Genomic DNA, 27,491 nt, shown 5'->3' with positions numbered 1-27,491 from the left:
CTGTACCCTCTAGCTGCCCCAAGCTTCTTTTTTAATCCTTTGAATTCCACACTTTGGGGTGGACCAGTGGTCTGATCTAAGGGACATCCCTCTGCTCAACTGGGCCAATAAAATACCTGTACAACCTAAAATCATAAGATTTTAGAACTAGAAGGCAGGCAGGCACCCTAATTAATCCAATAAACATTTATTAAGTAGCTTCATACAATAGAAAGAGCAGTGGCTCTAGAGTCAGAAGACTTTGGTGCCAAACTTGCCTTTGACACTGCTTTTATGACCTTGGGCGAGTTACTTAAGTTTGGTTCCCTTGACTGTAAAACTAGAGAACTAGATTAGCTGATACATGAAATCTCTTCCAGCTCTGGTTTTGTGGTTCCATAATCTCTACTTATTGCAAGGTGCCATTCTACTAATTGGGGACAAAAATACAGAAATGAAATAGTTACTTCCATCATCTCTCAGATCATTTAGTCCAACCCTGTCATTTTGCAGATGAAACGTGCCACCCAGTCTAGTGCTACTAGACAACTTACAATCGTGGGTTGCAAGTTGGGTCCCAAGGGGAGTAACTATTACCCAGGGTTCCAAGTGCTATGTGGAGCCTAACCCCTAAGATCATACCCTATGAGTCACACTGGTACATTACCTTTATAGCAAAGATTGGAGCAGTTAGGTGATGCAGTGGTTAGAGCACTGGGTTTGGAGTCATGAAGACCTGAGTTCAAATTTGTCCTTAGACACTTACTAGCTGTGTGACTGTAGTCAAATCATTTAATCCTGTTTGCCTCAGTTTCCTCATCTGTTAAATGAGCTGGTAAACTACTCCAGTATCTTTGCCAAGAAAACCCCAAATGGGGTAACAGTCAGACGTAACTGAAACGATGGAACAACAACAAAGGCATTTACTTAAATGGCATGGTAAGATAAGTTGCTATAACCCTCTCTTCCCCTAACCTGGGGCATACTCTCCTACAAATACACTTGGCATTGGTAGGAAAAGTAGGCACATACATAGAATATGCTGGTAATTGGGTATATTTGTAAGGAACACAGGTAGTCAATGAAATCGACACCTCCAGAGTCCTGTTGTCCTTTCCTTTTTTGTTGTCTCCTTGTGCTTCCCCATCTCACCTCAAGTGAGGTTCCTGGGCAGGTCTTTCACCTGGGCTCTCTGGTCCTGCTTCTTTATGAAGCTTGACTTCTAACTTCCAGGGTTCATTCTCTTTTGAATACATAGTTGGTTCTCTTCTTTGCTGCCAAGGGCCATTCTCCTTGGAGATGCTTCCACTGAAAGATGCCTTGATTTCTTCACCAAATTCATTTACTACCTTTGACTCCTAACTTGCTGGGCTTAATTCTCCTCTTTAATACGTAGCTGACTTGTTACCAAAAACTACTTTCCTCATAGTTGCTTCATTGATTCTCTGTGCTTTTTTCTAGATGTGGTATTTACATTAGACAAATAGCTCTGATGCAAAATCCCATGGCTAATATTGAGTGGGGGAAAGAGAGAAATATGATTTTCCTCCTGATGCCCTTTGGCAGAGCACAAGAAAAAAGGCAAAGAGTAATCCTCTCTCAAGAGCTGAAGTCTTTCCTCATAAACTGGCTGTCCTCTAGACTACCAGACATCACCCTGAGCTCTCCTGCCTTGACTGTTTCCAGAGCTGAAAAACTTATTTAAAAATTATTATTCTGAACTTGACAAACACCAACAAACATGAACATTTCCATATATAAAGAAAACAGAAAAAATATCGTCTATGAAAGAATAAATCTATTATATACACTTATTTTTTTCAAAACAGGTAATCATATTCAACATATTTGTTGCAAAGTTATCTGTTTCCTTCAGAATTTCTTTGTTTTCTTCTTTGTTTTGCTTTTTGAAAGGTCACTAACACCAAGAACTCAAGACCACATTTATACCATAGGTGTTTGTTAGAGTTCCTTCTTTTCTTAATTTTGTTAACAGTTTGTGTAATATTGGAGTCAGTTATCCTTTGAATGTTTGTTAGAATTTGCTTGCAAATTCATCTGGCCCTGGGATTTTATTCTTTTGGGAGTTCATATTTTGGATTGTTTGGTTTCTTTTCTGGTGTTGTATTACTTAAATATCTGGGTTTTATTAATCTGAGCATTTAATATTTTTATAAATTTGCAATCATTCCATTTAAGTTATCATTTTGTTGGCAAATAATTGGGCAATAGGTTTGTATAATTTTTTTCAAAATAGGCACTAGTTTGGTAAATTCAGTGGTTTCCATGCTTTTGCTTCTGTTAATCTTTTCTCTGATTTTCATAATTTATTTTTTAATGTGGGTTTTTGGTTTTTTGTTTTTCCTTTTTTTAGTCGTATGGCAAGTCATTGATTTGTTCTTTTGTTGATAAAAGTATACACATATATGTTTATGTATACATATATGTATACATACACATATGTGTGTTTATCTGCATAGTCCCCTAAGGACCACTGTGACTAGTCCCAGATTTTTTGGTTTGTTTTCTAATTGTTGTTCCTTTTCTTTGAAGAAATTATCTCTTGTTTTTATGATTTGTTCTTTGATCTACCAATTCTTAAGGACTATTTGATTTTTGTTTATATTTTCATACTTTCTTCAAAATAATTATAATTTGATTGCTTTGTATTAGTGTGAGATGTTTGATATTTCTGACTTTCTTTGTCCTAGTACATGGTCAATTTTTGCAAATGTGCCACATGCATCTGAGAAATATATATATAAAACTTTCTATTCCCATTTGAAAATCACGAAGGATGTATCATTTCTATTTTTTTCTAAAATTCAATTCAGGTCTATAACTTCTTTATACTAATGCATCAAGCTCCTTTGTTGAGCTCTGGATCAGTCCTTTTTCTTTTAGTTGTGTTTCTTATAACCAATATGTTGTTGGATTCTGCTTTCTATTCTATTCTGCTTATCCTTTACATTTTACAAATAAGTTAATCTTATTCATGTTCATAGTTATTCTTAATTGTGTATTGCCCTCCATCTTATTCTCTCATATTTTTCCCTTTTTTTGTTCATATCCCTTTTACAAAGAATTGCATGCCTAACTCTTTACAAAGGAAAAGACGAAAGAGTAGTGTGTCATAACTAGTGATCTGTAATTGAAGAGATGTACTTCCACTCTGCTGCTTCTTCCCTCTTCTTCTTGCCCATACCCTGATTACTTGTTCATACCCTTTCTCTTTTCCCTTGTAATCCTCATTCACAATTCATTTTCCAAAGTTGAAGTCTGTTTTTCTTGTGACTATTCTCTCCCTAACTCTATCCTCCTCCCCCCTTCCTATTGAATTTAGTGTAGTTCTACACCAAAATCTTAAAGAAAACATATGTGTTCAACCTTCATTTGCCTAGTTCAAATAAGAATGAAATTTGTTTAATATCTGATTCCTCCACCGTTCCTCTATGTATAATATTCTTCTCAAGTACCCTAAGGGAATTAGAAATTTTCATCACCTTCCTTCTTCTCTCATATATTTCTCTTTCCCTATGAATTTTCCCCTTTTAAGACCCTCAAAACAAAACAAGGTCCTCTATCTTAATTCTCTCTCCAGTTCTTGAAGACATTAGGGTTCTTCATAGACAATTGTTTCTTCACATCCAGTTTGAATGTAAGTGCGTAATCAGCATACAATTCCTTCTTATTGCTCACATGTATTTACTGTTGCAGCTTTTCTTGATGCCTATGTTTGAATTTTAAAGTTTTTACTCACCTTTTCTCTTTTCATTGTTTTGAATTTTTGAAAGTCTTCCATGACATTAAAGGTCCTTTTTTATCCTGTATTATTGTACTTACCCTTGTAGGGTAAATTATTCTTGGTTGTAAACTTTTATCTTTTTTTGAAATTTTGTATTCTAGCATCTTCTCATCATTATAGTAGTAGCTATCAAATCTTATGTGATTCTGACTGTGCCTCTTTGCTACTTAGACTCTTTTTTCTGGTTACTTGCAATTTTTTCTTTGATCTGGAAGTTCTGAATTTTGGCAATAATATTTAATGGGAGTTTCCATCAATTTTTTTTAAAAAGAAATTGACCAATGGATTATTTCCTCCTGTCCCCCCCTCCAATTTTACTTTCTGCTACAGTAGATCTAGGGAATATCCATTTCTTATTTCTTGAAATAACAAGCTTTTGGTTTGTTTTGGAGGTTTCAAGAAGTCATTTACTTATTTATTTTTGGTTATGGCTTTCAGTGTCTGATGATTAAGTTTTCTTTCCTTAGGCTGTTTCCCAGCTCAGTTCTTTTTAATAGTATATATTTTATATTTTCTTCTACTTTTTCAATTTTTGGATTTTGTTCTAATATTTCTATTTGTTCCATTCTAATTTTCAGGGAGCCTGTTATTCCAACAAATTTTTACACCTTAAGTTCTAAGCTATTTATTGTCTTTCTAGTTCTTCCCTTCAGAGTCCTTTTTTCACTTATAAATACATGTTTAATCTCTTCATTTTTTCCAGATAATCTTGTAGCCAAGCCACAGTTTTCTCTGAGGCTTTGTTTGTAGTTGTTAGGTAGTTACTATTTTCTTCTAAGTTCCTCTTTTGGGTATCTTTGGATCCACAATCCATAATATTTCTTTATATTATTTGATGTCTTCTCTTTATTCGTTTCTCTAGTACCTGATTTGGAACTTTGTGTTAAGACCACAAGTCCTGTACTCTTGGATAGAGTCACTGGACTTCAATGTCCTGACCTTGGTTTCCTGGGTCCTTGTTGCTGGCTTTCATTTCTTTGTTGTGTCTCTGCTCTGAGTTCTGGCCGGTTTCTCCCCTCTCACCATTTTTTGGGTTCAGTACCCCGAGTTTTCTAGTATCTTTTGTAGTGTCTGAGGTTGAATGGTGTGAACCTCCTTCTAGTATCCTTGGGGCTTTCCAGGCTCAGTGCTGTTGGCATCTCACCCTGTATCTGTAGATTTGTGGTCATATTATTGTGGGTTTTGGCCCACCTTGGAACTTCCTTGCGTGAGAACTGTGATCTTGCTGCCTCTAAGTACAGAATGCTGTCAGCTTCAGGAGAGGCAGGATGATGTAGTACAAAGAACACTGGATTTGGAGTTAGATGACCTGGGCTCATATCCCAACTTTGCCAATTACTACTTGTGGGACTGTGGGCAAGCCACTTTCTATGACTCAGTCTCCTCATCCGTAAAATGAGGAAATTGGATTGGATGACTTATAAAGTTCCTTCTAACTCTACAAAATTGGACCATCCTATCTTTAATTGGAAGTTTTTCCCAATCCCTCTTAATCCTAGTGCACTGCCTTTGTTGATTAATTGCCATTTCTCCCATATATAGTTTGGTTGTACATAGCTGTTTGCGTATCGCCTTTCCCATTAGATTGTGAGTTTTTTGAGAGCAAGGACTATCATTTACCCTTCTTTATATTTCCAGCACAGTGCCTGGCACTTAGAGTGTTTAATACCAGTACATATTTAATACATAGTAGTTCTTAATAAATGTTTATTTACTGACTGACTGATTTAGTAGACCATCTCTAGTCTACCCCAACAAGCCCCCGGTTTATTTGTAAGTGCTTATGTTGACTTTCCTTGCAGGACCCATTTTGCAGAGATCCTCAGGCTTTCTTTTTATGATGTTCTGAAGTGGATAAAGGAACTTAATATAGTTTCTCTTTAAATTTTGTGATCTTTGGTGCTTTTTTTTGGTATCTTTTTCTAAAGTACATGTGTCAGCGCTATTCTCCTTTGACACCACTCATGCAGCCATTTTTACTGGAACTCTACATGATTGTTTTTTAAAGGCCACCTATGTCATGGCTAATCTTTGGGAAAGGGGTCCTGATGAGTTCTCTCCCCACTTCCCCACTACATAGCCATTTGCCACCCACTCAGAATCACCTTTGTTGACTCAGCCATAGGATAGATATGGGAAGGCTACTATGCTGATCATGTAATCAGAGGAAATCTAGTCTATAGTATTGTCTGTATCCAATGTTGCTGATTGCATGAAGATATCTATTTCTATAGAGAATCAGTGGTGATGTGGGGGTGGAGTGCTTTGTTCTAGAATCTCAATTTTGTTACAAGAGTAATTTAAATGAAAATATTAAGAGGAGTAAGTCACTTTATAACTCACTAATAATTACTTTATTTTTTAAAAATATCATTTATTTATTTTAACATCCTTTTTTTGAGTTCCAGAGTCTTTCCCTCTATCCCACCACCTCCCACTCATTGTGAAGGCAAACAAGATAATATCAATTATGCACGTGAAATCATGCAAAACATATTTCCATATTAGGTATATCACAAAGCAAAGAAAAAATAAAGAAAGCAGGAAAATTATACTTCAGTTGGCACTTAGAGTTCAGTTTTCTCTCTGGAGGTAGATAGCATTTTTTCATCATGAGTCCTTTGGAGTTGTCTTGGATCATTGTATTGATGAGAATAGCCAAGTTGTTAGTAGTTGATAGTCATTAATTACATCATTGCTGTTACTGGGTACAATGATCTCCTAGGTCTTCACACTTCATTTTTGCATTATTTAATATATGTCTCACCATGTATTTTTTTTCTGAGGCCACCCCCCAGCATTGCTTATGGCAGAATAGTTCTCCATCACAATCATATGTCACAACCTGTCCAGCCATTCCTGAACTGATGAACATCCCCACAATTTCTAATTCTTTGCTGCTGCAAAAAGTGTTGCTATAAATATTTTTGTACATATAGGTTCTTCTCCTTTTTCTTTGATCTCTTTGGGATGCAGATTTAGTAGTGGTATTGCTGGATCAAAGGGTATGCACAATTTTGCAGCCCTTTGGGCATAGTTCCAGATTTGGTTGGACAAGTTTATAACATCAATAACGTTCATTTATGTACCTGTTTTCCCTCATCCCTACCAGCATTTGTCATTTTGGATAGGTGTGAGGGGGTAATTTAATTTGTCTTTCTTTAATCAATAGTGATTTAGAACATTTTTCATGACACTATAGATGGCTTTGATTTCTTCTTTGGAAAATGGCCTGTTTGTGTTCCTTGACCATTTGTCAATTGAGGAATGGCTTTTACTTTTACAAATTTGACTTAGTTTTCAAAATATTTGAAAAAATGAGACATTTATCAGAGAAATTTGCTGCAAATTTTTTTTACATTATTTCACTGTCTATGGCATCTTTTAGCAAAATGTGGTTTCTCTGATTATCTTTTTTAAAATTATGTCTGTTTTGGCTTTTGCTTTATCTGAAATCATGATTGTTACCACTACCTTTTCTTTTACTTCAGCTGAAGCATAATAGATTCTGTTCCAGCCCTTTATTTTCAACTCTGTGTGTGTCTCTCTGTTTCAAGTTGGTCTCTGGTATATAACATATTGTTAGAATGAGGCTTCTAATCTATTCTTCTATCTGCTTCCATTTTATGAGCTAGGCTCATCCCATTCACATTCAGTTATTACTAACTGTGTATTTGCCTCCATTGTATTTTCTTCTGTTAATCCTTTTCTCTTTTTTTATCTTGTCTCTCCTCAAAAGTCAATTTTCCTTCTGACCACTGCCTCCCTTAATCCAACCTCCTTTTTAACACCCCCATATCTCTTATCTCCTTCCCCTATTTCCTTATTGAATGAGATAGATTTCTATCCCTGAGTGTGTGCGTGTGTGTGTGTGTGTATTTGAACCCTTTTTGAACCAATTTTGATGAGAGTGAGGTTTAAGCATTGCCCACCCACCACCATTTCTCCCTTTACTATAAAAGCTCTTCCTTGAATACCTCTTTTATGTGAGAAAACTATCCAGATTCTACCTTTCCCTCCCCCCTTCTCCCAGTGCATCCCTCTTTTTAACCCCTACATTAAAATACAGATAATCCCACCCCACCATAATTGACAAGCACTCATGCCCTCTCTCTGTGTAGATTCCTTCTAACTTCCCTAATAATGATAAAATTCTTCAGAATTACGTGTATCATCTTCCCATATAGGAATGTAAACAGTACACTTTATTGAGTCCCTTATGATTACTCTTTTATGATCAGTTTTTTATGCTTCTTTTGTGTCTTCTGTTTGAATGTCAGGTTTTCTATTCACCACTGGCCTCTTCACATGAATGCTTGGAAATCCTCTATTTAATTAAATGTCCATTCTTTCTCCTGAATGATTATACTCAGTTTTGCTGAATTGTTTTTGGTTGTAATGTTAGCTTCTTTGCCTTCTGGAATATCATATTCCAAGCCCTCCACTCCTTTAATGTGAAGGCTCTAAATTTTGTGTGATTCTGACTGTACTCCCACAATATTTGAATTGTTTCTTTCTGGCTGCTTGCCATATTTCTCCTTGACCTAAGAGCTCTGGAATTTGGAATAATCTTGGGAGTTTTCATTTTGGGATCTCTTCCAGGAAGTGTTTAGTGGATTCTTTTAATTTCTGTTTTACTTTTTGGATCAAAGATATTGGGGGCAATTTTCCTTGATAATTTCTTGAAAAAATGATATCTAGTCTCTTTTTTTGACCATGGCTTTCATGTAGTCCAGTAATTCTTAAATTATCTCTCCTTGATCTATTTTTCAAGTCAGCTGTTTTTCTGATAAGATATTCCACATTTTCTTCAATTTTTCATTCTTTCAACTTTACTTTTTTGTTTCTTGATGTCTCATGGAGTCATTAGCTTCCACTTGCCCTGTTCTAATTTTTAAGGAATTATTTTTTTCAATGAGCTTTTGTGTCTTTCTTTTTCCATTTGACCTATTCTGCTTATAAGTGAATTTTTGTGCCTCTTTTACCATTAGGCCAATTCTGTTTTTTAAGGTATTATTATTTTTCAGTATTTTTTAAACCAAGCTGTAAATTCTTTGTTTTTCATAATTTTCTCCCATCGCTCTCATCTTTTTCCCCAATTTTTCCTCTACCCCTCTTATCTTTTCCTTTAGGTCTTCCAAAAACTCTTGTTGGGCTTGGGTACAATCAGTATTTTTCTTTGAGGTTTTGTTTGTAGCTGTTTTCACATTAACGTCTTCTTCTAAGTTTATATCTTGGTCTTTCCTGCCATGGTAGTAGCTTTTTATGATCAAGTTCTTTTTCTGTTGCATACTCACTTGCCTAGCTTATTTCTTGACTTTGAACTTTATGTTACAGTTGGGCTCTGCTCATCTGGGGTTGGGGAGGCACTGTCCCAAGAGTCAAAATTTTTTTGTGCTGCTGTTTTCAGAGCTAGTTCTGAGGGTCTTCAAGTTTTCAGTGCTTCCAGGTTGGTGTTATTCTGGGAGAACTGTGGTCCCTGCTCTCCTGGTCTGTGTTCTGGTCTTTACCCAGGAAGGGCCCCTGCTGTCCTGCAGCCACAATTACTAATGCCCCTCTTGGCCTTGGAACTGTGACCAGTTCTGTAGCCACAAATACTAGTGTTCTCCTTGGCCCTGGAACTATGACTAGGGCCCCTGCTCCCTTATACCCCATCACAGGTGCTCCTCTCTCTGCCCTTGAGCTGGGACCCAGAACTATTTATGGGCAACAGAGTTGCCAGTCAGTGTCAGCTGTACTCAGTGCCAGCAAAAGGTCCCCTTTAATCTCTTTCTGACCAGTTATCTGACCCCCTTACTGTCACTGGGCTGAGAGATTCCAAAGCTACTGCTGCTATTTCAGCTGCCTCCAAAGTCTGTGTTTGATGCTCTTGCTGGTATCCTGGCTTGCACCAACCCTAGTGTTGCAGGCATCTTCTATGGACCTCTTAAATTGTCTTAAGATGAATAAATCTCTCTCTCTCTCTCTCTTTCTCTCTCTCTCTCTCTCTCTCTCTCTCTCTCTCTCTCTCTCTCTCTCTGACTTTCTCTTGTCTCTACTGCTCCAAAATTTGATTTAAGATCTTATTTTAAAGTTGTAGGAGGGGAATGTTGGGAGAGTTCAGCTGGGTCCCAGCCTGTACTCTGCCATATTGGCTCAGCCCTACTTTAATCACTTTAGAAGCAATGTGTTAGAGTGCAAAGAACACTGGTCTTGTACTCACAGGCATGAGTTTGGGTCCTGCCTTTATCATCCGTGTAATCCTAGGCAAATCCCTTCACTTGTCTGAGTCTGTTTCCATATCTGTAAAATGGGAAGAAAAAAAAAATACCTGTCCCATTTACTATTCAGAATTCTAATGAAGTTCACATGAAATTACATATATATATATATATATATATATATATATATATATATAGCTTTGCAATCATAAAGTATTGTATCAATGCCAGTTATAAGTAATGTGGGTAGTCCATATTGACCATACTCAAGCAATGAAAATTTTTTACTGTGCTTGTATAACATATAACAATTTAGTAATATCATTAGAATTTGTTGTTCCATACTGGTGATCCTGTTTCTAGCCCCAAGGATGTCTCAGTATCTCTCTTTGTTACCAGGCCTAGAGATCTGGAATCCTATACTGCCTATTCCTCTTGGTGGTATTGGTGGTATTATTTTCATTCATTAGAGACCACAATGTTTATGTGGATATCTTTGTGGTTATTTATTTCTTCCTGTATCACTTTCCTCTGTTTATTATTTTTTTTTTCCCCAAAGAAGTGCCAAAATGTTCTGACCATACACCCTTGGAGCTGTTCCTGCCCAACATTACTTACTCTTATCACAAAATCAGAGGACTGGATGAGGAGTCACAGATGCCATAATTGTTCCACAAGTGGCTGGTAACTGCAGGATCCCACAATTGTTTTGTTCAGCCTACATGGAAGATATTACTATTTCTCCACGTTGTTTCTTAAACTGAGAAGCTAAATCTAGCTTGGCACTGCGAGAAAATTGAAGGCCTATATAGTAAGCTTTAATGAACTAAGAAGTGGAGGGAAATTGGATCAGAAATCTGGCTGATTGTTCTGGAGTACAGGGTATTAGCACAGAAGGAAAGGTAACTCAGTGAAACGTGGAGGAAGAGCCATATTTGCAGCAGTAGAGAACCTGGTGGTCTTGCCCGCTATAGGGCCACTGCACTTAGCTTATTTGTGTAGGAGAAGCAAGGGGAACATTGCTGGTAGAACTGTTACATATAACCCTCTTCTGGCATTCTTTTAAGGGTGGGAGCAGTTCCCAGTGACACTGATTGAGCACATAGCTTCCTGAAGTTATAAGTTCATCCAACTGGCTTTCCTACTTAAATGGAACCCCAGTAAGGGGCATTGCTTTGGTAGTAATAACCTTCCTAATTCCTTCATGCCTTGGTGCTCTTCTTTCATTGCCCTGCTATGTTAACACAAGGCAGGAAGTTCCAGTGTTTCCCAAGCTGTCCCCCATAAGAAAATAGAAGGGAGTATCATGTAGGGGAGGGGAGACAGAAGAATAGGCTTTAATAGTTTGCCTCTGCAAACATATTAGTTTAGCAGATTGCAGCCAATAACTATTTCTAAAAATTAATTTATTTTAAACTTAAATACTAAAATTAAATAGGAAATGAGAAAAGAAAATAAAAGCATTGCCATGTGCACAGCAGAATGTAAGAGAGGATTCAAAATATGCAGCAATAAATTTCCATTTCAAGAACACCTATATGATAAATACTACACCTTGTGTTCAGAGCTGTCCATCTTTTCTTTGCTTCCTGGTGAGTTTTCTTTTGTTCCTTGCTGTCCACTTTTTACTTTGTTCTTTTTTCCCCTCTTCCTTCCCCCACCCCCAAGAAGGCTATAATTAAACATATGTGTGTGTATGTGTATATATATATATAATATATATGTGTGTGCATGTATGTGTGTGTATACACATACATTTATACATTTACATATATACACAATAATATATACATACATATACACATATGTATACTTAGATATCTATAATTGTACTCATTTATAAATATATGCATTCATATGCATCCATGTAAGACCATACTCTACTTGTTTATCCTCTGTCTTTCTGAGGCTGGATTTTCTCTTTCTTCATAACTCCAATTCTTTCCATATTTTTCTAAGTCCACCAACTCATCATTTTCTATACCACAGCAAAGGTTCAACCTTATAGTGTCTACCATTAAGCCTTTATTAAGCACCTACTATGTACTAGATATTGTGCTAGGCCCTGAGAATATAAATACAAAGAATGAAACAATGCCAAGGAGCTTTCTATTCTTGTGTCCATACTTTCTAATATATTTAACATTTTTAGAATTTTAATTCAAGAACTTAGAAGGATACACAGAGGGATTCAATTTTTCAAATTGAATGTTATCCAACAAGCATTTATTAAGTGCCTACTATATGCCAGGCATTGTTAGATTTGAGAGACAAAATGATAAAATGAAAAACTATCCCTGTCATCAAGGATCATGTCTTTTATTAGTGGATTATCACATGTAGACTGATAGATATATATCGAGGACTAGGGGAACTCTAATAGCTAGCAGGATCAGGAAAGCCTGTGTGTTGGAGGTGACACATGAGCTGAGCCCTGAAGGAAGGGATTCTAAGAGTAAGAAGTGAGGAGCAGTGGGGGAGAGCATAGAGATGGGAGATGGAACACAAAGCCAGTTTGGCTGCACCTGAAAGTAGGTGAAAGGGAGTAATGTGTAATTACCCTGGAAAGATAGGCTGGTCTTGATTTGGAAGGACTTTAAATGCCAAGCTGATGGCTCTGTATTTTATCCTACAGGTAATAGGGAGTCACTGAAGGATCTTGAGCAGGTCAATGTTAGCAATTCAGCATATGACTCTAGAATGCATACGCTATCCCATTTCCTTCTACCTCGTCATTATTATAATTGTTCATCTCACATTGATATAGCATCATAAAATGTACAATGGTTTCTCATAACAATCCTGTGAGGTAGGAAGCAGAAGTGTTCTCCATCCAATGATTCAAAACTCTGCCTTACATTGGACTTACCATAACTGGGTTCTCTCTTGGGGACCTCTTATCTATCTTTGGGATTTCTCCTGGGAACATCAGAATTTGGCTCCTGTCTAGATTGTCACATCAAAAGTAAAAAGGATCCTCACTTCCCAGTCATTGAGAAGGAGCTAATGAGACATTGAATGTGGAATAGGCTTTATTTAACTTGGGGGTAGCTAAATGGTACCAGGCTTGGAGTCAGGAAGACTCATCTTCATGAGTTCAAATCTACCTTTAGACACCTACTAGATGTGTGATGCTGGGCAAGTTACTTAACTCTGTTTGCCTCAGTTTCCTCATCTGTAAAAATGAGCTGGAGAAGGAAATGGCAAACCACTCCAGTATCTTTGCCAAGAAAACCTCACATGGGATCATGCCGAGTCGGACATAAATTATTTAACTTCACAAAAAAAAAATCACATACATGAGTCACACCCGAGCCCATAAGCCAAGACAACTTCTCTCGTGGGGCATGGAGGGACCTCCATCTTCCCCAGAGAGTAATGTAGCCCTTTAGACTTTTTTAGAAATACTTTGGATTCTCCTCTCCCTCTAAAGGAGAAAGAAGATAGGTTTAGTAGAGAGTCAAGCAAACCACTTTCCAGTGAGTACTACAGCCTCAGGACTTTTTAATAGTTTTCCAGACTTATAGTACCACCCTGGGTGAACCACCCCCCACAAAGCAAGAGGATAGACTTGGGGTTAAAAGAGTTGACCTCTGCTTTCCTGTACTTTAGTAGCAACTTCTTCCTTTTTCAAAATAATAAACAGGTCTTAAGAGAGAGCCTAGCTTAGTTCCAATCCCGATTTACAAAGAAGGTAAACACTTTCATTTAACAAATAAACTAAATAAAATTAATGTGCTATTCCTTAATATACAAAGATTATCCTGTTGATCTGCAGTAAATAGAGAATGAATTTGCCCAAAACCACAGAATCTCGGAGTTGAAAAAGGACCTCAGAGGCCATATACGCCAGACAAGTGGTTATTCATCTTTTTGCTTAAAGACCTCCCATGAGGAGGAATCCACTTCCTCTGGAGGCAACCCATTCTACTTTTGGATCGCCCTAATTGTTAGAAAATTCTTCTATACCACAAGCCTAAATGAACTTCTTTGCTATTTTTACTCAGTCCTCCAACTTCTGCCCTCTGGGACAGTTTGTATCAATTCAACACATAGTTGTCTTTCATTGAATATAATGGAATACTGCTGCGCTGTAAGAAAGGATGCAGGAGATGGTTTCATTAAAACTTGGGGAGACTTTTATGAACTGATGAGGAGTGAAGTGAGCAAAGACAGAGGACAATTTATACCATAACAATATTGTAAAAATAACCAACTCTGAAAGACTAATCCCTCTTATTTCTAATGGCACACATTTTTAATTGATTAGCAGGGGTTGAAAGGCAGAATGGAGAAGGTAGGCAACTCCTCAAGGTGTAAGATGTGTGATGGGGTAGAATGAGGAGTGCTTTTTAACTTTACTTTTTACAAGTATGCATATTTTGTTTGCCAGAAAATTTTGTTTTCCATGACCTTCAGGGTCTATTTTGTGAAGAATCAAGTTATGTATTTAGATTGAGGAGTACAGGAATATTTTTGAATCTTGTTTAGGGTGGACAAATGCTTTATCCTGACTCAACTGGCCATAAAAGAAGTTTGAGAACTCATAGGCGGTTTCACAAAAGAAAGAGACAGGCCAGAAATAGTTAAAATGATAGGTCTTTATTTCGGTACCTTTTAACTCACTTAAGGGTGGCCCAAAGGCCTAATGTGATACACATAGGTGTTGGGGGGAGGTAGGGTTAAGGTTAAGAACAATTAAGACTGTTCCAGTGATATCAGTGGAATTTAAGACTTAAGTAGGAGGAAGAAAGGGAGAAAGAATATAAGTAAACAAACAAAAATATTTCACAAAATTAATGGACCAATGGATGCAGCTTTTGTCAGTCAAAGAACTTTTGTTAAGCACCTGTTATGTGCCAAGCATTGTACTAAGTACTGAGGATACAAAGAAAGTAAAAGATATTGCCTCTGGTGAAATTGGGGGACATTGAATAAAAATAAGAGGGCAGTAGAAGCATAAAGAAAGAAGATAAGAAAATGTTGAAAAACTATTCATACATCTTTCATCTGTTGTGGAACAGACTTAAGGTCATAGAGATTGCATTATTTTCCAAATAAACACATAAAATGCAACCAATCAGTGGTCAAGTCTGCTGACAGGTCTTAAGGAGCAAGTGTTGGCAGGTGAGCGTGTTACACATTGTTGGGAAGTCCAGCATGCATCAGCAGGAATATGTGTGTGTGTGATGATTTGTTTATAATATGATCTTATATGGTTACATCATACAATATTGCATCATCAAAATTTAAGTGCAGGAAAACGCCACAAATTTACAATAAATTATTAAATTTAAGGTGCATCATTTCAAATACATATATATATATACATATGTATTTGAAATGATGCAAATTTTTTTTTAAAAAAAATTAAAGGGTTAAGACAAGTAGATTTCCAGGGGGGGAACTGAGTAATTTTTTTTGTAAAGGGCATGGTAGGACAAATAAGTTTGGGAACCTCTGTTTTAAACAGTAATTCAGAAGTCCAGCCTGTGGACTCAATAGGACTTTCTCAGGACTACATTTAAAAAAAAAAACTAACTAAAAGATTTAACTAGAAGTAGGCCTCAGGTAAGATCTCCTGCTTAGGAATATATCCTGTAGGTATTGTGCCAGATGCTTATATGCCATACGGGTACAATCTGAAAATTATCTTACCTGTTTTCCCATATAGGTCAAGTAAAATGTTGGCTTACTAATGAGGTAGGTGGGCATTCCCTCTGTCTATAGACTAGGATATTTCTCAACTGAATATTAGGGTCTCTCTGAGGACCATAGTGAGGTAGGGCAGAGCTACGTAATATTTGATGTTTCAGATTCTGTTACCAAAACTTAATCCTTCTAGTTAACTAAAAATGTTGATCTCCATTAAAAAGTCTCGAGGGATAAAACTTAAGGTTTCATTAGTCATTTGTTTATTCCTTAGTAGAAATTAAGAATATGAGGGCAGATTTTGATATGGAGGGAAGGAGAAATGCTTGAACTTTCCGGGAGGAAAAAGAAGAGATACCAAGAGAGGGAAGAGACAGTGAGAAAATGAACCATTCTCTTTTCCTAGCAGGATTGCTGCAAGTGATATTTATTAGATATCTATTCAAGGCCATGTACCAGATGCTATGGGATCACTAAGCGGTATAAAATATGGTATCTTACAATCTTAGTACATGCAGAAACAATTATAACATAAAACATTTGTGTGATGTGTCATATTAGTGCTACAGACCCTCAGAGGACAATATTGTGACAGATCTGTGTACCTATTGTATCCCTCGGTAGAATGTAAGCCTCTTGAGGACAGGGACTGTTTCATTTATATCTTTGTACCACCTAGCTCCTGGTACATTCTTTGTATACAACAAGAACTCAATAAATTTTTGCAGAATTGAAAGATCACCCTTGTCTTCAGTGGCCAGGGTAAGCTTCATGGAGAAACTCAGGATATCATGGGATTTACAGTTGGTAGAAACCTTAGAGAGAATCACATCCAACTGCTTCATTTTACAAATGAGGAAACTGAGACAGAGATTGAGACCTGTCCCACATCACATAGATCATTGTAAACAGAAGAGACTGAATTTTACCCCAGGTCTTCTAATTCCAAATCTCTGTGCCATCATAAGTCATAGAACTACAGTTGGAAGAAACTTATTTCATCGTTGCATCTAGCCCTCTCATTTTATAGTTGAGGAAATGGAAGCCCAGGGTAGGTAAATGATTTAGTCAAAATTAGATAGGCAGTAAATGTCAGAGGCAGATCCCAGTTCTTAGCAGATTGCTTGAGCAGGCTTTTTCTATATAATTTAAGATTATTTTTCATGTTAAAGTAGTTTACCACTGGCTCTAAAACTTTTTAGAGCCAAATGTATATTTGGGTATCCTAATGCCATTTCAAAAAATATTTTATAGTGTGCTAATAATAATTTAGTGGGATAACAATAATGATTTATAAGAATATGAATCACATTAAAAGGAATCATCATAAGTTTTCCCTTCATACCTAACAAAATTCTATGTATTCAGAAGTTAGAGTTGCAGTTCAGGTCAATTTAACAAAACACTTATTAAATACTTATGTATGCAGCACTATGCCAGGCCAGTGAAAACAAAGGGGAAAATGACAGCAATGAATTTGCATTCTACCCAATAAAGGAAAACAAATAAATGAAAATAAATAAATAAATGAAAATGATGCATTCATTTATTTATGCTGATGTGAGATTGATATTTTATTAGGGAATAGGGAAGGGAAGAAACATTTATATAGACCTACTGGGTGCCAGGTGCTGTGTTAAAAGCTCTTTTACAAGTACTACCTCGTTTGAAGTGTTCTTTTAGCTGCTGTGATGAGAATGAATGGGTAACCTTGGTGCCTTTCAGACATGACTAGTGGTTATATATATAGTGTGTGTGTCTGCATGCCTGTGTGTTTGTGTATATGCAATATATGTGTGTGTATCCGTGCACAGACACATAAATATGTATTATATATACCTAATACACATGTGTATGTATATATATGTATGTGATATATTACATATATTTATGATATACACATACATTTATGGTTTCTTGGTACCTTAAAATGTAATGTAAGCTGCTCTTGTTAAGTCTGAGGGGTGAGCTCAGAAAGAATAACTTCCTGGTAATTGGGCCCCCTTGAAATTTTCTATGCGATTGTCCAGATTCTGATTATTCAGTCATCCACACTATTTCCTTCGTAATTAATTAAAAACATTCACCAAACACAAAGTGCCTCCTTTGGGTAAGTGTGATGGGCTTGGGTGGCAGTGGTAGATAGATGAAGATGAATCTGACCAAGCTCCTGCTCTCAGGGAATTTACAATCTAGCAACACGATGGTAGTGTTAGGGCAGAAGGCCTTCCTGGTCTGGAGTATTTGAGTGGAAAGTTTGCTTCTTTTTCTTCTTGTTTCTTTTGTGTTGCAGCTAAACAAATTTGAAAAAACTTTTTGAAATGACAAAAATACTACTAATCTAGAAATTTATCTCTGTATTTTGTTACAGTTATATTGCAAAACAGCCGAGGTTAGAGTCCATCACTGAAGATGACCTGGAAGGATATGTGGGGCTGAAAAATCTGTGAGTGCTCAAATTGCCACATTCTGTCCCAGATTTTTTGTTTTTGTTATAATTTATGCTCATTGGATACTAATACTCATGCAATTTGTTTCTGTAGAACGGTGGTGGAATCAGGACTAAAAATGGTGGCTCCTCAGGCCTTTCTAAAAAACCCCAATCTGCAATACATGTGAGTAAAAGCTAGTTCTGTTGCTTTCTGGGATATGACAGATATAGCTCTTTTCTAGTCTCTCTTTTCCTCCCTTTTCTCCCAATCAAGACCTTAAAACATTTTTTTGAAAAGATTAGCATAACTGTGATAATGACCTACAAGCAACTGCTCTTATTTCATTATATTTTGGGGAACATACTAGAAGGGCATTAGAAGCAGTCTGTTTATTCTCCTTCTTGAACTTCTGGGTCATTTCCATGTTGTACTGAGCTGAAGCCAATTGGCAGAGTCTCATGTGAAAGCTGTTTCCCAATAGAGACTCCTTGATTCTTTTTCTCTGGAATCTTTATGTGTTCCTTGGAAGAAATCAGACTTTTTGCATTGGGGGAGAAATGGACTTGGAGCATTTCCTAGCACTAATGGTCATTCCTCTGCACAGGGCTTTTCACAACTACCTTTATTCTCCTAGAACCACCTGTAGTGCATTGGTAAAAGAGGAGGGGAGAATCAATCAGCAGGCAAGGAGAAGGCTTAGAGGCTCATTAATAAGATGGAGTGCTTTGGCCAAGTCAAGTTGATGTGTAGCTGACTGTAGTGAAATAGAAATATAGAAAATTGAAGCTATTAGCAGAGTGTTTACTGCCTGTTTCTGTGAGATGATGGCCCAGAGTCAATAAGTTATGGCTTTCCCCAAGAAGTTTCCTTAGTGATGCAGAGATTCTCCCCCTATGACCAGATTGAACAGGTCTTTTCCCTATAGAAAACTTCTTATTACCACATCCTGGGTTTTCACAGTGGCAGCAAGAGGGTATTTATCATACAAGGTTGCTTCTAATGATGCTTATTGACTCTCTCATTCCCAATTTTCCCTGTTGTACCTTTGTCAAATTATTTTTGGAAGGCGAATGAATATAGGCTAAATTAAGTTTATGTCATGCAGACAACTAACATACCAGCCTCTTACCTTTATTTTTTTCAAATAGATCTGTGATTTTATTGGTGTAGAGTAGTGATGTCAAGCCCAAATAGAAATGCGACCCAATAAATCATATGTAAAGATCCCTGAGGGTTGCAAATTGAGTAAGAAAACCACATATTAATGTTATCTACATTTTATCGTATTTTTATTTATTTTGCTAATTATTTCCCAATTACATTTTAATCTGGTTTGGGACCACTCTGGAGTATTTGGGCTCGTGTATTTGGTAGCTCTGGTGTAGGAAACCACCAGGTGAAGAAACCCCTTCTACCAAAACAGAGCAGTGAATGTTTTTATAGTTTATAGTTTTAGAGAGTTACCTGGAGCCCTGAGAGATTAAGTCACTTGCTCAGGGTCACACAACTAATATTTGTCAGAGGAGGATCTTGAACCTGGATCTTCCTGATTCAGAGTCCAGCTTTAAGTTCTGCCTTTAGGGAGTGATGCTTAGCATGGTGTTCTTAAAGGAAGGTTGGAGGCTGGGTCATTTGCAGAGTAATCTCTTTTAGATTACGTTGACCAAATGTTTTATGGACATTTGTTCATTGTGCGGCAACACTGATTTTTACAAAGCAAAACACCGCCACTTCATTCATATTTTGTAGGAGTCAGAGAAAACGATGCTTCTTTGAAAATGAAGTTTATAGCATTAATATATAAAATTGAAAGTAAACAGTAAGATAAGACCAAGGAACTTTATTAACACATTTCCTCTGAATACTTTTTGGCAGCTGTTCTGCCATCAGTTTGCCTGTACACATCTGATGCCTGCGTAGGCCCTGATAACATAAACAACAGATTAGCTGGATAGAAGGAAAAGTCAGAATGCTCTAATACAATCACTTAAGTGTAATTAATGGCCTCAATAGTTGGGTTCTGGCATTTTCATTACAACTGACCTTAGACCCAAATTACTCAACAGCGCCATTTAACTAGCTGTTTTGCCACACACATCACCTTTTTCTAGAGTAGTGATTCATAAGCTGAGATCTATAGCTAACAGTAGTGAGCTTATACATTCTGCTGACCAGTCAATTCACTTAGTATCACGACTGTTGCAAGGGACTTTGGAGGTTTTTGCGCTTAACTGCCTATTTGACAGATGTGAAAATGAGGCCTACAGAAATAATGTTGTATATGCATATATATGTATATGTACACACACATATATGCATACATGTATACATACATATATGTACATACACACATGCATACATATATACATGCATATACACACATATATTTATTTTCTTAGAAATAGCTGAATGATTAGAGCAATAAAATATATTAGGTAGTTGTCTTTACATGACTGAGATGAATCTAAAGACTTACAGTCCTTCAAAGAGTTTGAATTTTAAAGTGGAAAATTTAGATAAGACAGACATATATCAAGTTTCCCAAGGTGCCAATATGTGGGAGATGGAATATTTTAAAAATTATCATGATTATTACTGTTCTTTTTAAAGATTTGATCTTCCTACCTCACTCAGTGGCCACTCATAGACCAAATGCTAATATCAATTGGGGAGGAAGCTTTAGTGCGATCTGTGTCTCTGACTTGGACCAATTTGCCTCTTCTCAGGCAGTCTGGTGGCCCCTTGTTCCCAGAGGATCACTATACTTGTGGTTTAGTGATGATACCTCATCAGCTTTAGTCCTGCTGCACCTCAGAATTTACTGACTCAAGCTACTCATTAGCTTCAGCCTCTCCCAGTAACAGGGATTACAGGCATGCACCAACACGGCCAGCTAGAGGATTGAACATGCCATAAAATCACAGAATAAACTACAGATATTCCACTGATAATAGTAATTATTTTCAATTCCATGAGGAATCAAGATTGTAAAACAAGAAACAAATGGTGGAAAGCAGTGTTTTTCATAAAAATGAAGCCTGTAAGTTTGGGAGAGCAGGAAGATCCATTTTAATCATGACTGCACAGATCTCAGTAGCAACCTTTGACTTAGATGGGAGAGTAAAGACAAATGGGTTGGCCTCCTCAGAATAGCAGGGACCATTTCTCACTTTGTACATCTCCAGTGTTTAGTATCATTGTTGTTTGTCCTTCATTCTCAAAGAGGACCAGTGACATCAGGAAGGTGTTGTTTTGACTTGCAAGTGAATTGGATTTAAGTGAGGCAGAGCTATGCAAAGTCATCAGCCTCACTTTTATCCAGGGTCTTCAGAATCCAGTGGTAAGATATAGGTCAGGATGACTGGAGATGGCCCCAGATGCAGTGGGATAGCTTGGCCTTTTAAGGCTAAGGTCTTTCCCAGGTCTCATTTTGTCTGAGGCAACACCCATTCAGAGATTTAAGGCTAGGTAAGAAATGAGGCAAAAGATAGCCTAGTTTGCTTACTCAAAAAAAAAATCAGACTGGGAGGGGAAGATTCTCAGGGTTTCTTGTCATAACAGAAACAATTGCTATTTACACTCACTTGGAGCCATCAAAACCCAAACAATGACCAAGTCAGGCTTGGGCTGGGACGTGTTATTGGCCAGTCAGAGCTAGAGTGATTTGGGTTTAAAGCATGGTCATATAGCTCCATTTGATTCCAGTGAGCTTTATCAAAGCCTGGTTTTGTAGAGTTCTAATTCAGGAAATCATAAATGAAACTGCATGGGACAAAAGAGTTTATCGTCCCAGTTTTTTTTTTTGAAAAATAATAGAATAAGTAAGTAGGGAAAAGGGGAAATACTTAGACCCCAAACCCCAAGATATCTTGTGAGGTTTCAGCAATCAAAATTTATATTCCTTTGGGTAGAGCACCCTTTACAGATTGTTGTTTATCCTTCATTATCAAAGAGGACCAATGACATCAATGACTTGCAAGTGAATTAGATTCAAGTGAGGCAGGGCTGTGCAAAATCGTCTGCCACACTTTCTCCTCCAGAGTCATCTGAGCCCAGTGGAAAGACATAGGTCAGGGTGACTAGAGATGGCCCCAGCTGTAGTGGGAGACCTTGGTTTTTTCAAGCTAAGATCTTTCCTAGGTCTCAATTTGTCTGAGGCACAATGTTTAGTACAGTGTTATGAACATAGTAGGAGCCTAATAAATGAATGTTCGATCGAATTGGAGTCTTCATGCCACAAGTTGTACTACTACCATTGGATAACTTTGTAAGGTGATATGTATGATTAAGAAACTTGTGCAGAAAATGTTAGTGGAATGATTTCCTTGACAGTAGAGGATTTTATTACCAACTTGAAAATCAATCAATAAACATTTAGCACTATGCTCGTGGCTGGGGATACAAAAAGAACTAAAAAAAAAAGCAGGTTTGCCCTCAGGGAGCTTACCATCTAATGGCAGAAGAAGCATGCGAACAGATATGTACAAAGTAAATTATGTAAAGGTTAAATAGGAAATAATTAACAGAGAGAAGGCACTAGAATTAAGAAGGGTTGGGAAAGGCTTCCTGGAAAATATTTTAGTTGAGACTTAAAGGAAACCATAGAAGCCAGTAGGTGGAGTTGAGAAGGGATAGCATTCTAGGCATGGGGACAGCCAGAGAAAATGCCCGGAGCTAAAAAACATGCACTTAAGACATTTCATTCCAAATTATATCTTGAAGGAATACAAATTGGATTCTTTTCTGTCCCCTAGCCCCTTCTTTTCTGCTCTTATGTTTGGCATATCACAGTAATTGGCCAGGGCATTTGTAGTCATGCACGCTTTCAGGATAGGAACACTACATGTAGATAGATTGATACATTCTTCTGGTCACTGAAATCCATGCCAGAACCCAAAAGCTCACGATAACTTTAGGGGCCGTGAATAAAGCTAGTGATCTTGTTTCAGAGAGACCTTTCAGAAGGTGCTAATTAATTAGCTCCTTAGTGTGGCTCTATAACTAAACAGTAAGGAGCTTATTGGCTTCTCTCTCTGTCTCTGTCTTTGTATTTCCCTCTCCTTCTGTCTCTCCCTTTGCATGCCTCTCTTTCTGTCTCCCCTGCCCCCTTTCTCTTTTGCTTTTAGCCATAAAAATAAGTATATTTCATACAAGTCATATCATACTTTGGCCCATAACACTAATCTGCACTGTGCTTTTGGCAACTTTACAGAGTTCCTATTGCCTGGTGGCTTCTCAGCAGATAGTGAGAACTTTAGGAGAAAAAAAAAACAGCCTTTCACTCATTCTTTTACATTTTAACCATTTTCCCCCTGGGGAGGGTCTGTTTTTGGCAGAGGAAAAACAATTTTTGATGAAAATAAAAATGTCTCTGTCCTACAGATCAAGAAAAAGACAGATACACTTTTCAAGTTAATTTGGTCAAAGAAAAGCTATTCTTAATTCATTTTTTAAAAAGAAAGAAAGGTCTTAAGTGGGCCTATTTCGCAATTAAAAAAACCCTTTTTTTCACGAGGGTGAATATTTTATGAACAATTTGGAGGGGGAAGATAGATGCAAACTCATCAGAAAGGATATACACCAGTGTGCTTGGTGGTGGTTTCAATAGTGTAATTATAGATTTAAGTGAAAAATGGACACACCATCACATTTTACCTGTGTAGCATCTGGACTTTTTAATAAATTCTTGTCTAATGAAGCTGCCATTTTCTTTATGCATTACCTGTAGAAGTGACCTGAATAGGTAAAATCTTACTATTCATAGACATAAAGCACCTGTTAGCATCTATGTTTTATTGCTTTGTAGGAAATTCATTATTCAGACCACCATTGTCTAGAGAACAATCTAATTTTATCCATAAAATACTTAACCAGTATCAGTGCCAGTGATGGAATTCAGAGTGGTGAAAGACCCAGAGTCAGGAAGTTACTTGTCCCTGGAGGCTTTCAGGCCCACTTGGGGTAGATACTGTTCCTTGCAATATGGTGCATGGAGAAGTTGTACTGAGTCGGACTAGTCCTCTAAGGTATATTCCCAATCCAAGGATCTAACAAGGTATTCAGCTTTTCCATAATTCACCAAGTTTTGATCAGAAGACAGAGGCTAAGAAGCCAAGTGGTTTACCTAATTGTAGGGGGGCAAGATGAATAGTTGGATTGGACGTATGGCTATAGAGAGCTGTTCTCACAGGACCTAGCTTTAGGTCCTGACTCTGATCCATACTGTCCAGGTGACTCTGGGCAAGTCACTGTCCCAAACAACTTTCTGAGATGAAAAGGTGTAAATATTTACAGTATAAATATTTGTCAGGAATTGTTAAATTATCAGTGTGAGCATTTACACCTTGAAAATCAGCCAATGCTAAAAAATAAGGAATGCTTTATTGTTTTTCTGATTGCCTAGACTTAAGAAAGTGATAGAGAAAGTGTTAATAATGCCTATTAATACAGAGAGCTGGTTGTTAAAATATTTACCAGCACACCGCTGGCATTCCTCTACAACGGTTGAAGGAATATCTACATAGAGAGTTCCTTATACTGATGAATAATAGCTCTGATCCTCTTTCTTCACCAAAAAAAATTAGGGCTCTAAGCTATTTTAGTACAATGTAACTATTGATTTTTTATAAACATTATTTGCTTATTTTTAGTTAATACTTATATACGTGCCCAGAGCCCTAAAATTTGTATATGTTTTATATAAATCAAAACTTCAATTCCACATAGTGAATCAGCAGCCAAGGCTAGTGTTTCAAATTTCATCCCTCTGGGTCCTATGCCCTAATCATAGGAAATAATATCTAATGGAATAAAAAGACTTTTGAAGGGAATGACCCCATGACTTCAGTTGCTTAGTATTTATCACAAAAACCTAATTTTTCGTTTGGTAATGGATGAATACTATTAGGGTCCATTGTCGGAAAGTTTAGGAACAACAAACCTGTGGCCAAGAACTCGTAGATTCATGAACTATTAGAGATGATCCAGGCCAGGCCTTCATAATCTTTTTTTTTTTTTTGGCATGTGTGTATCATGGACTCCTTTAGCATCAATTTCTCATTTATAAAATGAAGGGATTAGATCAGATGACCTCTGAGGCTCCTTCCAGATCTCAGTCTAAACTTCTATGATCCCCTTTTTTCCTTAGAGGCATGTATCAAATTTAAGTAAGAATTTGGAAAATTCTATGTACAGAAGTACTATGTATGTGTTAAATATAAGTGATGCTCCTAATTGTTAATATATTTAAATTGAGTTGAGAAAGATTCTCCCCTTGTTCCTTGAGGATCATTGCAGATATTTATGAGAACAACTAAATGATTTCTTTGTCTACATAGGAGTAGAAAAGTATTTTGGTATAAAAGAAAAGGTAATTCTAACAGGGGATATCAACTTTTCCAAACTAGTGAGATGGCATAAAAGGTGGGGGAGGCTTTATAAATGTTCTTTGCAAATAAAATAAAGATAAGAGACCAGGAAGCCATTTCAAACAATTAAATAAAATATTCTGAAATATCAAGAGTTTGACACTTTAATCCTGAAATACATTTAACGTTTTAAATTCACATTAAATTATTTTGATTTCTTTCAGCAATTTCACCAAGAACAAATTGACAAGTTTGTCTAGGAAGCAGTTCCGTCATCTCTTCTTAACTGAACTGTAAGTGATGACTTATTGTTTTGGAGGGGCTTTTTAAAAGGGAGTTCTGCTTATATTTGGGGGGGGGCGGGACAAGTGTCTTCATATAATTCTTGAACTGCAAGGCAACTAAGAAACCACTATTTGACATATGCGAGCACTGAGGGCTTGAGAACCTAAGTGACTTTATCTTCTTAAGCAAACCATAGAATATGCCACCGAACAATCTATTTAGACGGTTGGAGGATCTCAGGCTCTTTAATACCTGCTTGTTGCACAGAAGCAAACTTTATTTCCATATACCCCTCATCCCCCCATTATTCCTGGGGGTTACTAAAGTGAAGAACTGGTTAAGGGCATTTTCACCTATGTGGATCTTGGTACAAACAAGTGTATACCATGAGACCTGGCTGGGGAGCCCCACTCAGTATTGAGTATCTACCCTGGATCATGAAAGGATGCTGATGTCTTTTTCAGAGCTTGAAGCTCTGGGCATATTTATCCGAAGAACTTTCACTCCATAGTATCTGGGGATTCAGCTGGTTATTCTTGGTGTTTTGATTGGTTGTTTGTGTGTCTTATTGTTGGGTGGGAGTAATTGCTGCTGTCCTAGAGTAGGGATGTTATATGTTGTGGGTACTATGAAAGTTGAGTTTCTTCACAGGCTCTTTTGGCTTATATATGCTTTCAAGGACCAGAAAGATTTGCGACCCGTTTCCACAAATAAATAATGCCACCTATAAATTGAATGCTAGAGATACAAGTTTGCTTGGAGGCAAGTCTGTATCTAGATTCATGTCTCTGATGACAATGTTCTGAGATCCTAGCCTCACACATCAGCACGCCACCAAGAGTAAGAGCCCTCCAGCTTGTAAGCCAGATGTTGGGACTTTGTTAAACTCTGGTAACTATGAATTAGTGTTTGAATCAGACAAGGTCTGTCTGTTGATGTTTGTAATTTGTTTGTATCTGATCTGAAGTTCAGGGTGCTGGTTTTTTCCCCTGAATGATATTTGTATGCTGGATTAAAGTAAACTTGTCAACCCCTTAACGTTGTTTTCCTTAGTAAAGCAGATCAAAAGAACCTATGCTGGCAGAATTTTTGTTGTTGGGCTTGTGTTGGTTTTTCACCCCCACAGCAGCTGCTAGCCGGATTGTTGAAACAAATGGCATAGTCAGCAGTATTCGAACCTGCACAGGGTTGGGGAGGGAGAGGTACACAGCTCCTTTTAAACTACTTGATGGATCCATGATTATATGATTTCATTGGAGATATTCCCTTCCCCTCACTGCTCCCCCAATGATGCAAATAGCAAGACCTCATCCAGTGCTATTTTGTCCATATTGAATGAACTAGAGAACTTTCTCTTTTAGTATCCTGAGGGGCATATACTCATGTGCACTTGGGGTTGTAACCTGCTCCCCATTCTTACTATATGAATGAGTGAAAAAGCATTTATTAAGCACTTACTAAGTGCTAGCCATTGGGCTAGTGCTGGGTATGCAAAGATTATGAAACAGATGGTTCCTGCCCTCAAGGAGCTTCCATTCTGATGGGGGAAGACAATGTATATGGGAAGGACCAAGGGAAGGAGTTTTGTTCTGGAGAAGTGGAAAGGGGATTGGGTCTTAGGCCCATTATAGAGGGTGTTGATCTATGTGAAAAGGAGCAGGACACCAGGGGCACGTAGATAGCCAGATGTCCTTGATGTCTGGATGGATAGGGAAAAAGCTGAGTCATGGGCTGTTGTGTGAGTCAGCCAGTAGATAGAATGGATTAAACA

The 27,491-nt window shown here is 37.3% G+C and overlaps 1 protein-coding gene across 1 annotated transcript in view; it reads left to right on the top strand.

Annotated features, from left to right (window-relative positions):
- Positions 1-27,491, top strand: part of NTRK2 (neurotrophic receptor tyrosine kinase 2) — a 114,453-nt gene that overhangs the window by 34,008 nt on the left and 52,954 nt on the right. Inside the window, exons 2-4 of the mRNA XM_036739562.1 lie at positions 18,008-18,082; positions 18,180-18,251; positions 25,660-25,728. Coding sequence (XP_036595457.1) covers positions 18,008-18,082; positions 18,180-18,251; positions 25,660-25,728 — 216 coding nt within the window. The remainder of the gene's footprint in view (positions 1-18,007; positions 18,083-18,179; positions 18,252-25,659; positions 25,729-27,491) is intronic.

This window comes from Trichosurus vulpecula, chromosome 9 (genome assembly GCF_011100635.1).
Source record: "Trichosurus vulpecula isolate mTriVul1 chromosome 9, mTriVul1.pri, whole genome shotgun sequence".
Classification (NCBI taxonomy): Eukaryota; Metazoa; Chordata; class Mammalia; order Diprotodontia; family Phalangeridae; genus Trichosurus; species Trichosurus vulpecula.
This window is presented reverse-complemented; position numbering and strand designations above follow the sequence as displayed.